The 13,887-nt window shown below is 42.4% G+C and overlaps 1 protein-coding gene across 1 annotated transcript; it reads left to right on the forward strand.

Annotated features, from left to right (window-relative positions):
• The first annotated feature begins 7,945 nt into the window (after positions 1-7,945).
• Positions 7,946-13,202, forward strand: LOC115007121 (diencephalon/mesencephalon homeobox protein 1-B-like). The gene is made up of 5 exons (XM_029429826.1): positions 7,946-8,125; positions 10,091-10,252; positions 10,448-10,626; positions 10,833-11,274; positions 11,449-13,202. Exons 2-5 carry the CDS (start codon positions 10,099-10,101, stop codon positions 11,865-11,867), a joined length of 1,194 nt encoding a protein of 397 aa, XP_029285686.1. The 5' UTR covers positions 7,946-8,125; positions 10,091-10,098; the 3' UTR covers positions 11,868-13,202.
• The last annotated feature ends 685 nt before the right edge of the window (positions 13,203-13,887 follow it).

Consider the following 13,887-nt stretch of genomic DNA (forward strand, 5'->3'; position numbering starts at 1 on the left):
CGGCTGTGTGCGGAGGGAACACCTCGAAAGCTCACTAATTCACACATTAAATAATTAAAGCATACAAAAAACAGAAGCAGACCCGCGGCCCTTTGCATGTTGTTCCCTCTCTCCCCCCCCCCTCCCCGTTCCTGTCTATCTTTAGCTATACTATCTAATAAAGGTAAATCTTTTTTTTTAAGGGTCAGGGTTACGTTGTGGTTTCACGTGGAGGTTATCTGCGGCACCTTTTCTTCTCCTGGTGCAGTAACTTCAGAATTTGACTATTTAAGATGCAAAAATGCAGTTTTCTTTCTCTCTTTTATAATTTAACATTAATATCTGTTCAGTTATTTCTCATCCACCAGTCACTCAATGCTGACCGTTGGCTCTTGTGTAGTGCGTAGTAGTTTACAGAGTACAGTAGCTTAGTGGTGCCACAGAGTTTAAACTGTCATGCTGGGGTCCCTTAAGGTCAGTCAGTGGCTTAATGCTGGATGTGCCTCTGTCCTGACCGCCTGTTAAAGCCTTTCTAAAAAGGCTTTTTGCCGAACAAGGTATAAACCCAGATTATGAAACAACAATAAATCAACCCCTTATGCTCATTCCATAAAACAGTGCTTCATAGAGCTTATGAGAGGAGATTGTGCTCTCGCGGAGACGCAGGAGTGAAGACATGATAATGCAATAAGTGATTTACCTGTGAGTGAACAATCATCTGTGCATGTGTATGTTGCAGACACAGGTGTGTTTGACTTCATTGATCAGATAATAGGTAGAAAACTCTTTCAGAGGTGTTTGAAGCGGAGCTCCAGATCAGCAGCCGTTATTCTGATGAGAGACTAAAGAGGAGTGCAACTCCGCGGTGACTTAGGCTCAACAGATGAGCTTCAATTCTCTAAATGTTTGAATCCAGATGACCCACAGATGCTACAAAGCAGATTTAAAACAATAGCCAGATGTTGGATGTTAAGAGGTAGCTAGTATGAGAGGCTCCGGTTATCACACCGGCTGAGTTTTTGCTCGTCTTTTTAATGGAGAGAAGACTTAGAGCTGTTTCTAAGTGCTTCCAAATCAGATCAACCAGACAGAGGAAATCAACTTCTCCATGTAAGTGTGCGCTGCTTTGTGAGGCTGATATGGACCAGAGAGGATTACTCCTGGATGGGAGGCTGGCTTTGGAAGGACTATGAAGATGGGAATATGGATTTATAGGATCATTGCAGTCAAATAGTGGATAGAAGTCATTCGTGTGTGCCATGCAAAGATTCTTCAAGGGGAATACAGCTCTCAGTTTAATACTTTAAATACTTTCTAATGTTCTCTCGTTAGTGGAGTGCGTTTTAGGAAAGATTTCACACAACTGGTTATTGTTTCCTACAGTTTCTCCCTCAGAGGAACATCTATTGCAAAATGGTGAATGTGCACTTTTTTTTTATTCAGATGTGAAGTTCATGCTACACGAGGCTAAACAGCTGATTTGGGATTCAAATGAACTTCGTATGAGTTTGTGCGGTAAATTCAAGTTCCCACATACGATCTGCGGTTCCCATGCGCTGGCACTGAAACATCTAAGTGTCATAATCTTGGAGAATATTGAATATATTACTGTTTGATTAACCCCAGGTCATAAATTCAACTATATTAACTGTTAAAATTGAAGTTTTAAGTCGGGGAACGTTGCATTTCTAGGCCGGTTGCTTGTAATGAATTGTTCTTGCTCGAGCTGTGAACGTTGTGCAGATCGGTTTTGGACTTGACAGATAGTTTGTTTGTTCTTATAGTTTTCTCTCTACAAACATCTTTCTCAAATGGTAACCAAACACCAAACAGGTACACACATTTAAAAGCATTATCGTATCGGGGAAACGCTCTGTCTCATGTCTGCCAGCAGCCGGTTAGCTTAGTTTAACACTTGGAGCGGGGGACACAGCTAACACTAGATATAACGTGTTAATTTGTGAGATTAAGAGACAATTCATTCACCTTCTGACGGAGCTTTCCCCCTGCTGGCTCGAGTCAAAGGAAGAATGCACAAAAACTGAAGGAACTGAGAAAATACCAAAAAGTATTTCTCATTAGCATGTAGCACCATTTAAATAAAACCCCTTTTTGCATCCACAGAGTGTCGATAGTTTGTGTTTTTAAGCAGCATTAAAAGGACTTACAGCCAATAACGGAGGAAAGAGAACCAGAGTCTGCGTGGGGACTGTGTGACTCTGTAGGTTACTGATAGTCCCGGGCCCAGCCCTTTCCCTGGGTGATAGTTAATTACCCTGGATAAATCCAATGGCAATTTGTCAGGCTGTTCCAGTGTGCCCCCCCCCCCCCCCCCCACACCCACCGAAACCCAACCACTTCCCTCCTCTCTTCTTCCTCGTTCTAAGCTCATGTAATGAATCACTAATCACTCGGTCCCTGACGAGCATCCCCAGCCTATTATCTCTTAATTACCCCATTCAGGAGGCATCGACACGGGCCAGCAGGGGGCGCAAATCAGTTTGCGCTTTCGTGATGTTACATTTCAAAAAGCCCGAAGTTGGTCGTGTGTGGATGGCGACGGCGTATTCACCGTCAGGCGGTGAGTTGTGTATGTCACGGTGTTTCTGTTCGTACACCTGAGAGGGCGAGCGAGACACTGAAAGCCCCCCGGCTGTGATGGTTTTATGTACATAGAGCCAGAACGAACTGGCTTGTTCTCAATCTCTGCTCGGCTCTCTGACCGCCGGGCTCCAAATGGTCCTCTTGTGGAGCATTCGGGCTGTGGCAGAAAATGGAGGCCCTAACTCACAGAGTCATTTGCAGATGCGACACTTGGGATTTGAAGCGAGTTGCCACAGAGCAAAGATAGAAATTGGAATTGGCAGCAGACATGAAATGGGGTCAGGGGATTTGTCCCTGAAACACACACACACACACACGCACACGCACACGCACACACAAACACAGGACATGTGAGTTACAGGGTTCCTCTAATTTACAAGGGGGGGGGGGGGAGTGTCTGTTCAAACAATGGTGTCGCAGATGAACTGTAGCTCACGGAGCCTCAGAAACAGATTTAGAATAAAAAGCCTAATTTGTCATTCAGCAGAATTCCCACACACGAAATCGAACAGGTTCTTGCTGGGGCATCTTGAAAGCAAATGTGGTTTGGACGCAGGTCGGGGGGTCACACAGTCGATGTGATGGAGCAGGTTTTCTAAGCGGTGTGTGAGACGTGAAAGAGAAATTCCCATACTCCCTTTCCCCTGTCTGAGAAAAGACGAGAGAATAGGTTCAAGATCACACAGTTGTCGCTTGTTTACACCAACCGAGTAAACTGAGAACTATTTTTTATCGCGTCCAAAACTGACAGGTGCCCCCTGCCAAGTCCTCTTAATAGTCAAGGTTTTTTTGAATTTAATCTCACTAATTTCGACATATCCCTCTAAGGATCTTGAAGCTTAACTTTAGAAAAGAAAAAAGACCCTGTACGGCCCTTTTTGGAATCCTGGTGTCCGTTTTTTGTCAATCCTTTAGTGAAAGCCTGTCAAAAATGGTTAGCTTCTCCAGTGAAACTACTTCTTTGCATCTTAGCTCCCGGTCTTGCCCTGTGTCTGCACAATTTCTTTCTATCCTCTTGTTTCTCTCCTTTTGTTTAGATAAAGCGAGGGATTAGGAAAGATTTGCCCCCATAAAGTAGTGGTTTGATGGGCTTTTATCCCACCATGTTGCTAAAGCTGTGTAGCCCCTGGATTAGGCCCTGACAATAGGAACCCTTGTGCTGGGCCGCAGCCTGAGGGGCACAACCAAAGACCGGCTCTGAGAAAGAGGGAGGAAACAAACCTGCCAACCTCGATATGTCAAGTCTGCCAGAGAAACCGTTCTCTGGGCTGCAGCATGGTGCGCTGCGTCTACAGGATCATACGAGGAGAAACAATAGTGAAAGTGAACAACTTGTGGTCAGCCTCACATATAGAGCTGCTCTCTATCCAGCGGTACAGAAGGTTTTAGCACCTTTCAGCTCATTGTTTTGTTTTGTTTTGCAACACGCAACTTACCGCTTCACTCTCGATGTTCTCAGTGGTGTTGCTTTCAGCAGCTCCAGATGAATTCTAAAGTTGCTCCAGGGTCTGTTGCACGTGTGCATTGCTGCTAGTTTGCTAACACGTTCAACATATCCAACTTTATAATGATGATAACGGCAATTTGGAAGTTTATAAACTGCTGTTGCTCCCGAGTGGACACAAATTCAAACAATAAATAATAATTACTACTCCTCTGTTTTCTCTGAACACCATTAGTTGTTATGATTAAACTGTGTAACTTAATGTTTACATCGGTTTCTTGAGTTACAGGAAGTACATAACTAGACTCCACCCTTTTCCTTTAAATAATGTATCGCAATAGTTATAACTTTGGTGTTTTCAATAGATACAAAAGATGTCAACGATATGAATGACAGACCTAGTGGAGTGTACGGCGAGATCTGTGTGATCTTGCGCTTTGACACGATGGTTAATGATATCTGAGTCCAGACTGTGGAGCCAGAGGTTTGTCCATTTCCATCAGGTATCCAACACATGTGAGGAAAGTCTTAAAGGTGAAGGCCCAGCTAATACATAGCCGCAGGATTGCTAATGGCAAGTTGCTTTGTTACTCCAGTCACACAAGTCCCAAGGAAGCAGTCAATTCTAAACCATACATCAAAATGATTAATTTCCCCCAAATGAGCACAAGCTAACCTTGACTAAGAGCATGTGCAGGCCACAGCGGCTGGATTGAAACGTAATATATTCATGAAGTTAAAGAAAACCTAATGATAAAAGTTAATGGGCTCTGAAGGCTGAAGGCATCAACTTTCTCCTCGATTTGATGTAAAATGCCACTTGGAAATATTGGGAGCCATTTGAGGGGTAAAATTACAAACATTCATGCGTTATAAACCTGATTAAAAACTGAACATGATTCATAAATCTCTGCAGCTTCCTCGGCTGAGCGTTGATTCAGGCTGCCAAAGTCCTGATGCAGGGATAAAAGTTTTGATATTCAGAAAAGCAGGCCGCGGGGATGATTGAGAGCAAAGACGATAACTCAGATCTGAGGAGAGGCTTTAACACGATAAAGACTTGAATGCAGCCAGAGTGCAGAGAACAATGAGTGTGTCGATGAAATCCGCAGAAATCTGAGATGAATTTGGGGTTTAGAAAGTTAGTCTGCAGCGAGCAGTGCTGAGATCCTGAAGGTGATCGGGATGAGAAGAGATGGGGAAACTATATCATCGTGATGACGCCTCGAAAGCACCAAAGCTGTTCTGCAAAGCAAAACATCTGGAACTCCTGTTTGTGCTGTTTGAAGGCGGAAGAACTACAATGATTGACAAAGACTTAATTATAATAATATGGTTTAATACAAAAGGTTTCCTGCTTTCTAAAGTTTTATGTCACATTTATTATATTTAGCTTTTGGACTAAACAAGATAACAAGATATAGAAATGTTGGTGGATGAGACAATTATAGGCAAATTAATCAATTATGAAAACAATTGTTGGTTGGAGAAATTGTCAAAATGTAGATTAAAATCCTTAAACTGTCCAGATAATGTAAAACATCACATGTCCTACTTAAAATGTAAGAAATATACATTATTATTCCGAAAATCACCTTCTAATATCTCCTAAAACAAATGCATTTAGAGAGTCACTGCAGTTTAAATGGACTTCATATTGTGACATCACTGCAGCACGTGAGATTAAGCATCACAACTGTAAGTAAACAACTCTTTTAGAACACTGTAAATGTAATGTAATGTAATGTATACACCAGTTTGACACTTTACTAATAATTTGTTGTGAAAATGTATTTATGTCATTTAAAAAAAAAGTGTAAAAATGATATTGTAGGAATGATTGTGCAAAGTGTGAGTGTCCACTCCCCGCGTGGTCAGGGCGCTGCTCCACGGGCTTATACCCCTCTGATCACAGGCCCTCCTGACACTTGCGTTAAAGCCCTCAGCCATGCTGGACATTAGCCCGCATTAAGTTCCGTAAAAAAAAAAAGCTGATTTGAGGAAGAGCAGCTGAGAGGAATTCCTTCTCGCTTTAATTGCTTTAGAAAGGGTTCCCACAAAGAGACACTGGACAGATTTACCTCCAGTTTAAGTTCTTATTTCCATCGGTTCACAAGTTAATCCGATTTGTTTCTCCTCTAGGCCTAAATGCTCTGCAGCTATACTGAGAAAAACACAAGGTCAGAATTAAAACAACAGACGTTATTATTATTATTTTTATTATTATGAGTGTAATTTGCTCCTTTTTGTATTAGAAAAAAAAAAAATCATTTTACGCACTGGTAACCACTTGTTGCGTAAAAACGTCCACTACACTTTAGGATGTCGTTGCTTTCATGTTTTATATCTCCCCCCCCCCCCCCCCTGTTGTCTGAGAGTACACATTAAAACAGAAAGAAGAGAGAGGACAATACTGAACTCTGTAAAGTGAACTTTGAGTGAACGCGTCGCCTATAAGAGTATCACATTTTCTTTTCACGCAGGCTGTTGTCAGGAGTCTAAAGTTCTCCAAATGAATGTGACCAAAGATCAAATTGAGTTTAGGATTTTAACCCCCCCACACCCAACTCCCCTTTCTCTCTCACTCTCTCGGAGAAAATTCAACAAAATATGCAAGCTTTACATTAAAAGGCTACTTTCCGCTGCCCTTAATTCCAGCCTAAACGGTTTTTCTTCGGGAGAAGAAATCTTTTCTAAAAACCTTGAAGAAGAGAGGGGGCATTATTGTTTTAATCCTCTTACCAGCAGTCATTTTAAGACATTTTTTTGGAGGGTGAAATGGCGTCTTGTCTACCCAATCCTAACCTAAATCCCTTGGGGCCGGGGAGCTGCTGGAGGCAGGAGTGTATAGCCCAGCCTGCATATCTCCACCTCAGCTGCATTCCCACCAAACATGCAGGAGGAAAATAAAATTAAAGCGCGGAATTAACCTGAAAGTGCCCGTGCACAAGAGTGCTACAGGCCATTACTTACTATTTGCATATCATTTAATTAAGACATGTGTTAAAGAGCCTTTTTTTTGGCTGAATCCAAGCATTTAATGGAGTTAAGAGTTTCCTTTTTAATAAGTTCATAATACCAAAGGCTGTAGATCTGATGAAGCACATATTTACTTTGAGGCGTCTGACTATACTTCAGATGTTTTTAATATCTTTAATATTTTAGTCTCTTGACATTTCTAATGGTTGTTTTTTCCTAAAATGAATACTACAAATGGACATTTTAGTGTTTAGTAATTTAGCAATAATAGGAATGTGGGTAAAGCAATTTTAAACTACTCTGGTTAAAATAAGATAATTCCATTTTGTTTTTTTGTTGAATATTTCTAACAATTATTTATAGAAGGACCTGCCTTTTGACATTGTTTTTATTAGCAACACATTTTAAGTAAACCCATATCCATATCAAAAAATATGAAATAAATCCAAATTAAGGCCAAGACTGTTAAAATACCATAAAATGCATCTTTGTCATGCTGAGATTTGTTTAAATCCGTTTTAAAGCATTAAGATAATTTGTTATTAGGTCAGTCTGCATCCTCAGTAAAAAAAACATACATTATTATCACTTCCAAAAATAACAACAGTATGTTTAATAACAATACTTAGAATGATAATTGTCAAATATAGTAGAAAATGTTTGCATACGAAATTAAAAAACAAATGACAAAGATGTATTTCTTTTTCTTCCAAAACAACAACAGCGGCAGCAGAAAAGTCGGCACCTCGGATGCAGAAAAATCATCTCTGAAGTGAGGAGTAATGTGACGGAGGAGGGCGGAGGGGCTGGGGGGGGTGGTGGAGGCAAGCGACGTGATTGGCACAGAGAAGGAGCGTCTGAGCGTCCCGGTGACCCCACCCGGAGCGCTTTAAAGGCCGGTAGATGGCAGCTCAGCATCCTCCCACATCCACACAGAGAGGCGAGCAGCAGGACGGAGCGGAGCGAGCGGGATGTTCTCAGGATATCAAAGTGAAATGAACAAGTGAATGAAATGAACACGTGAACAACCGCCTGCGGATTTTAGAGAAGAAGACTTGAAAGGAAAATATTCGGCTGCTAGTGGAGATATTTCGTCTCAGATACACAGACAGCAGAGAGGTAAGACGTCTGCAGCATCCAAGTGTGCAATGAGTGCATTCCTCAATTACTTCTGTAGCCGAACAAGTTTTATTTATTTTATTTATATGCTATATTGATTTCCGATTCTTTTTTTTTTTTAACTTGCATTTATTTTATGTTTAATATCGCAGAGTTTTGTAGTCTTCCAAACTCCATCAACTCCTGAACACTACGTGGACCTAAATAGTGATACAACTAATGTTACTTTGCTCTATTTAATCTAATAAATATGTGAAACTGTCAGTTATAAAGCTGTACATTACACTGATTTGACTTTCCTGCACATGTAAACGTTGTGTAATAAGGCTGTGAAGTTATTTTCTGTTGTTTTTGTTTAACATCACATGTTGTTAATTGACTACATGTTAATTATCCCCATTAATTTCCTGTGTCGTTTTAAGTTTGTGAACGCTGCTGAATTGACGCCGTGCACAGCACCGGCTACAGGGCCCCGAGGCAATCTCTAGTAAATGCTGTATAACTCATAAATCCACGGCAATTAGCATAATGAGGCTTATATCAGAGCCCGAGGACGTGGCATTGTCCTGAAAGAAGAGCAGTATGTTGAATTTATAAGCTGCAGATTTTTAAAAAATCGAACAGATTACATGTAGCCAGGGGCTGATGTAGTAAAATAATGCAACGAAATAGTCACATTTAAAAAAAAAAAAGTTATTGCATTAGTCCCACGTTTTGATCACACACAACACACACACACACACACACACACGGTGACGCATGTTTCTCGTGTCAGGCCTGATGATAAATGAATAGTATTGAAAGTATTGAATTAGTATTGAAAGCTATTTGCACCCTCATTAGACACGAGCCCACATCTCCGTCAGCCTCGAGGCGTCTGACGGTGACTCGCGACCCGCCAGACATTAAAACAAACGGCCGAGCGCTCGAGACACACTCGGGGGGTAAAGTAAATATGTTGTCACACCTTCTGTCAGTCCTGCGGAGCTCCCACACTTTCACTAAATAAATGTTTTCAATCAAATTCTTAACGCTGAAAATTTTATTTAATAGTAGAAAGTGAAATAAAACGACAGAATGATCAGAATTCATTTAATTGCCTTATTTTGTTGTTTGTGGACGCGGTACCTTTTTTATCTCCTGATCAATAATTATAATTTATTTGTAATTATATTAATATAATTATTATATAATACAGGTAGGGAACTTTTATTTTTGTAGCCTAAATTTAGCCATTACAATTATGGACCACTGTGAACAAATTATTATATATAAACTTTCCGAATATAAGCATGTTAAAACAACTATAACTACAACATAATGCAAAAGAAATGCAAACAAATATAGGATAGCATATAAAGCCTACTACACACTTATTTTACTTTGTAACTGTTGTAGTAGGCCTGTGCTACATTGAGTGAAGCACTAAGTATACATTGTTTTTCTGACGGGAACTAAATATTCTCCACGCTTCTGCTCACTATCTTAAAACGGAATATGTAATTAATAATAATGCGGATTCATAAATCAAATGCATCTTACTGCATGTCCTTTTAAAAGTTTCAAACCAATATTAGTTTTTATTGTTTGAACGCTGTGAATGTCGCTAAAGAGGGCAAACCCTCCGTGGGGGGAATAAAAACTGTTCCGTTTCGATTTCCCTAAATGTATCTAACTGGATTAACAACACACACAAACACTCTCATCTAAATTCTCCATTAAATCATTATAAGTCATTATTAGTTATCTTCTCAGTTATTCTTTGATTAAATGAAGGAATCTCTTTTTTCTCCGCAGCGCAGTCCTGAGCTTGTATTTCACCTGTTGCCCTTTCAGTTAGTCAGCCTCCAACAAACGTTATAAAGCAACGTGTTGAAGTTAAAAAATGTTTAATAGCATCTAGAGAACAGACTGCTTTGTTTAAAAAGTGCTGGCACTCACAGCAGCTCGTCCTTCTCTCTGCAGACAGCACCATGCAGCACTACGGGGTGAACGGCTACTCTCTCCACGCCATGAACTCACTGAGCGCCATGTACAACCTTCACCAGCAGGCGGCGCAACAGGCCCAGCACGCGCCTGACTACAGGCCCTCAGTGCACGCTCTCACTCTCGCAGAGAGACTGGCTGGTAAGAATCCGTCTCTCATTTAGTTATTTAACGTTTCCCCTCTTATCTAATGTCATTTAAGATCTCCATCTTTCACTGCGTATTTAACACGCATTCATCCTGTGTTGCTCTCTGGGGGGTGCTTAAATGACCTTTGACCTTTACCTCAATTAAACTGGTCATGTTTGTTGTTTCTCAACGGCTGCACATTTCAAGACATTATCCTTGAGGCCCGGTATGGCTCCCAGCACCGAAAGCAGCGACGCAGTCGGACTGCTTTCACCGCCCAGCAGCTGGAAGCCCTGGAGAAAACTTTCCAGAAGACCCACTACCCTGATGTGGTGATGCGTGAACGTCTGGCCATGTGCACCAACCTGCCGGAGGCACGCGTTCAGGTAAAAGCCCCTCAGAATGCACTTATCCTGTGTACTGTTGGCCTGTTGCTCTCCATGATGCTCAACTTAAAGGCAATCTTGAATCATTAAAAGTGATAATGGACGGACAACGTGCTGCAAAATGTGGACAAACGGCAGTCATATGCTGTTATGTCACGTTTAGTCCTTGACCCAAGTACTGATCTGTCTCTCCATCCTTCTGCCAGGTCTGGTTCAAGAACCGCCGGGCCAAGTTTCGTAAGAAGCAGCGCAGCCTGCAGAAGGAGCAGCTCCAGAAACAGAAGGAGGCGTCCGGAGCTGCAGAGGGCTCTACAGAGGAGTCCAAGACTGACGTCAACACCACCACCACCGCTACCAACCTGGTCCCTGAGGCTCGCACACCTCCCCCTCCCTCCTCTTCATCCTGTCACTCAGAGACAGAGAGGCTGGCAGCCGCGCGGCCCCAGCCCGGAGAGATGAGCGTGGAAGTCAACGTCACCTCTCCTGAGCCGTCGGACAGCGAGTCAGCAGCAGAAGATAACGCTGACAGAGAGGAGGACGAAATGAGAGGAGAGACGAGGGGGAAGATCAGGGAGGAGACGCAGGCGGAGGGGGGAGCGCAGCCGGGTAGCAGCTCTCCATCCTGCAAACAGCTGAGTCCAACATCAGGTAGAAATAATGCTGTCTAATGCAGCTTGTTTTTCTTTTATACGTACAATATATTTTTTGTGAATTGGCAATTTGCACAATTAATTTAAAAACAGGAGGAACATAAAGAAAATCTAGACAAGACTCGTCAGTGTGTGTTGTAATGTATTGTCCTCATCCTCTCTTCCTGTCTAGACTCTCCCCTGAGCTCCCCCAGCTTGCCGTCCTCCAGCAGCGTGACCAACGGTTTGGCGCAGGGCAACTCTTACGCTTCGTCTCCTCTCAGCCTCTTCCGGCTGCAGGAGCAGTTTCGACAGCACATGGCCGCCACCAACAACATGGTGCACTATCCACCCTTTGAAATGAGCCCACCGCCCCCCATGCCCTACCTAGGCATGAACGTCAACGTGCCGTCCCCGCTGAGCTCGCTGCCATGCCAGTCCTACTACCAGACCCTGTCACAGGCCCAGCAGGTATGGAACAGCCCGCTGCTGCAGGCGGCACCAGGCAGCCACCCCGGAAGCCTCAACAGCAAGACCACCAGCATCGAGAACCTGCGTCTGAGGGCCAAGCAGCATGCAGCCTCGCTGGGATTGGACACGCTCCCCAACTGAAGCTGCTCAGTACCATGTCGTCAGGGCCGTACCGATGCATTATGGGCCCTGTCCACAGGAGGTGACTCTGGGCCCCTCTTCACTTTCCTCTTGACCTGTCACCACCGGCAGCAACTATGTGTATCCATTAAAACACAAAAACTCATTGAAATATCTCAAATTTAAATTTACCCAATCAGATAATTCTCTTTTCAAATACCAAATTACAAATCTGTGCTTGTTTCATGTAATTTAACTGAACAACTGCTTATGATTTGTTTGCAGTGTTCTTCATTTGAAATAAATTCAATTTCAAAACCAAAGCGGTGTGACAAACAGTAGAAACAGCATACTTCTCCGGTGCACGTGAAGGCACTTTAAGCTCCCTTGGGGCCCAGGGTTGTCGACGCACCTATTCCCCTTCACCTCATCGTCACCACGTGGGCACGCATCACTGCTGGGAGCACACCAGGACATGGAAACCGAAAGAAAGATTCCAACAAGAACTCAATGGACTTAAAAGAAAACAAAAGTCCCACCTGGACTGCAGCTGCGACTGAAACAGAACTTTTCTTCCTGTGGATCTTTGCTTGTGTTCGGCTCCTCCTGCTCAACACCTTGAGCAACAACTCTACTCATGCTGGCTGCTCACAAAGATTTCAGTCTCCTCTGTGAAGTCAGGGAAGAACTTCTTGAACTGCAGAGCTGACTCCAGGACAGATATAAGATATTAAAATATTATATAATTCAACCCCTGAACGTGAACTATGCATGCATGCACCCTCCTGAAGCATGGCTTTCAGCCGCAAAACACAAAATGAAGTCCCATCTGATCGGATATCAGAAATAAAGATCACTCGATATGATCCCGTACCCAAACTGTATTTCTTTGTAGATGACACATGACTGTCCTTGTTTAAAGTTACAGCACTCAGCTGAATCCATTGAGCGTTTGTAAATATCCCTCAGTGTTCACCTCCATCTGCCTGGTTAGAAAGTAACTCCATGTCTTCTTTTGTGTGAAGGATTTGAGAGGAAACGTTTCAATTTATTTTCAATTGTGGCTTTAAGCAACGGACCTACAGCAGCAATTTAAAAAAAAAAAAGGGGGGAGAATCTGCGGAGGAGGCAAATAAATATGAACCCAGCCGACATATATTTTTGTGAACTCGGGCGCCACACTGAACTCAACAGAGGCACCACTTTTTCTGAGCCCCTGGCTTCAGCAGGAGGGACGCACAGGCTCATTCTATATGTATTATATCACTGTAGATTCAAGAAATGTATTTCTCAATTGTTTAAAATGTGAGTAATTTATCTGTTTAATGCAAGGGAATAAATCACACATAAGAATGACTCGTGTTCTCAGTGTCGTCGGTTGAAAATATTTATTTGTTAAGAGGGAGAAAACTGTCTGCACAGAGGGAAAGCAAAACACATTCATAAATGTACGAAGTATTACGCAACGTTTCCTGAATAAAAGTCCTACTTTTAGATATTTGGGTTGAATTGAGGACGCTGTATAAATGTCGTCAAAAGAAATCATGGGAGTTCTGAATTATCAGAAGTTTTTTATGGATCTCTGTCAGCTGAAAGGTGAGTCAGAAGAATCCGACAGCTCGTTTTGGATCATGAACCAGGAATAAACACATAGCATGACATCCAACCGAGCATTTCACACAAGCATGCACTCGCATATAGGTTCTTAAAACAACACCAAGAAAACATGTTCTCCAAAGTTTCTCCAGTGAGAGGAAGTTTGCAACAAGAGAGGGATTAGTTTAGTGTGAATCCTTTCTGGATGTCTGACAGCGCCGAGAGGGTCTGACAGAAAACTGAATCTCAATAAACTGTTTTGATTTGCACACACATTACCTTAAACCCTTTATAGTACAAAAAAAATTAACTTTGGTTAATATGTTCCACTGAAGACACCTTGATGAACCGTAAATAATTTCGACACAGGAAGCCTACCATGCTCCGCGGTGAGGTTTACACAGCACACAGGGGAGAACCTGCCACTTGTTCACTCACTGCAGAA

Source organism: Cottoperca gobio, chromosome 4 (genome assembly GCF_900634415.1).
Source record: "Cottoperca gobio chromosome 4, fCotGob3.1, whole genome shotgun sequence".
Taxonomy (NCBI): Eukaryota; Metazoa; Chordata; class Actinopteri; order Perciformes; family Bovichtidae; genus Cottoperca; species Cottoperca gobio.

What these genes read in the sequence shown, in the direction of transcription:
- LOC115007121 (XM_029429826.1), top strand. Translation starts at nt 10,099, where the DNA reads ATGCAGCACTACGGGGTGAACGGCTACTCTCTCCACGCCATGAACTCA. An exon ending in TGCCGGAGGCACGCGTTCAG is followed by an intron (nt 10,627 to 10,832) that starts GTAAAAGCCCCT and finishes TCCTTCTGCCAG; the next exon opens with GTCTGGTTCAAGAACCGCCG. An exon ending in ACAGCTGAGTCCAACATCAG is followed by an intron (nt 11,275 to 11,448) that starts GTAGAAATAATG and finishes CTTCCTGTCTAG; the next exon opens with ACTCTCCCCTGAGCTCCCCC.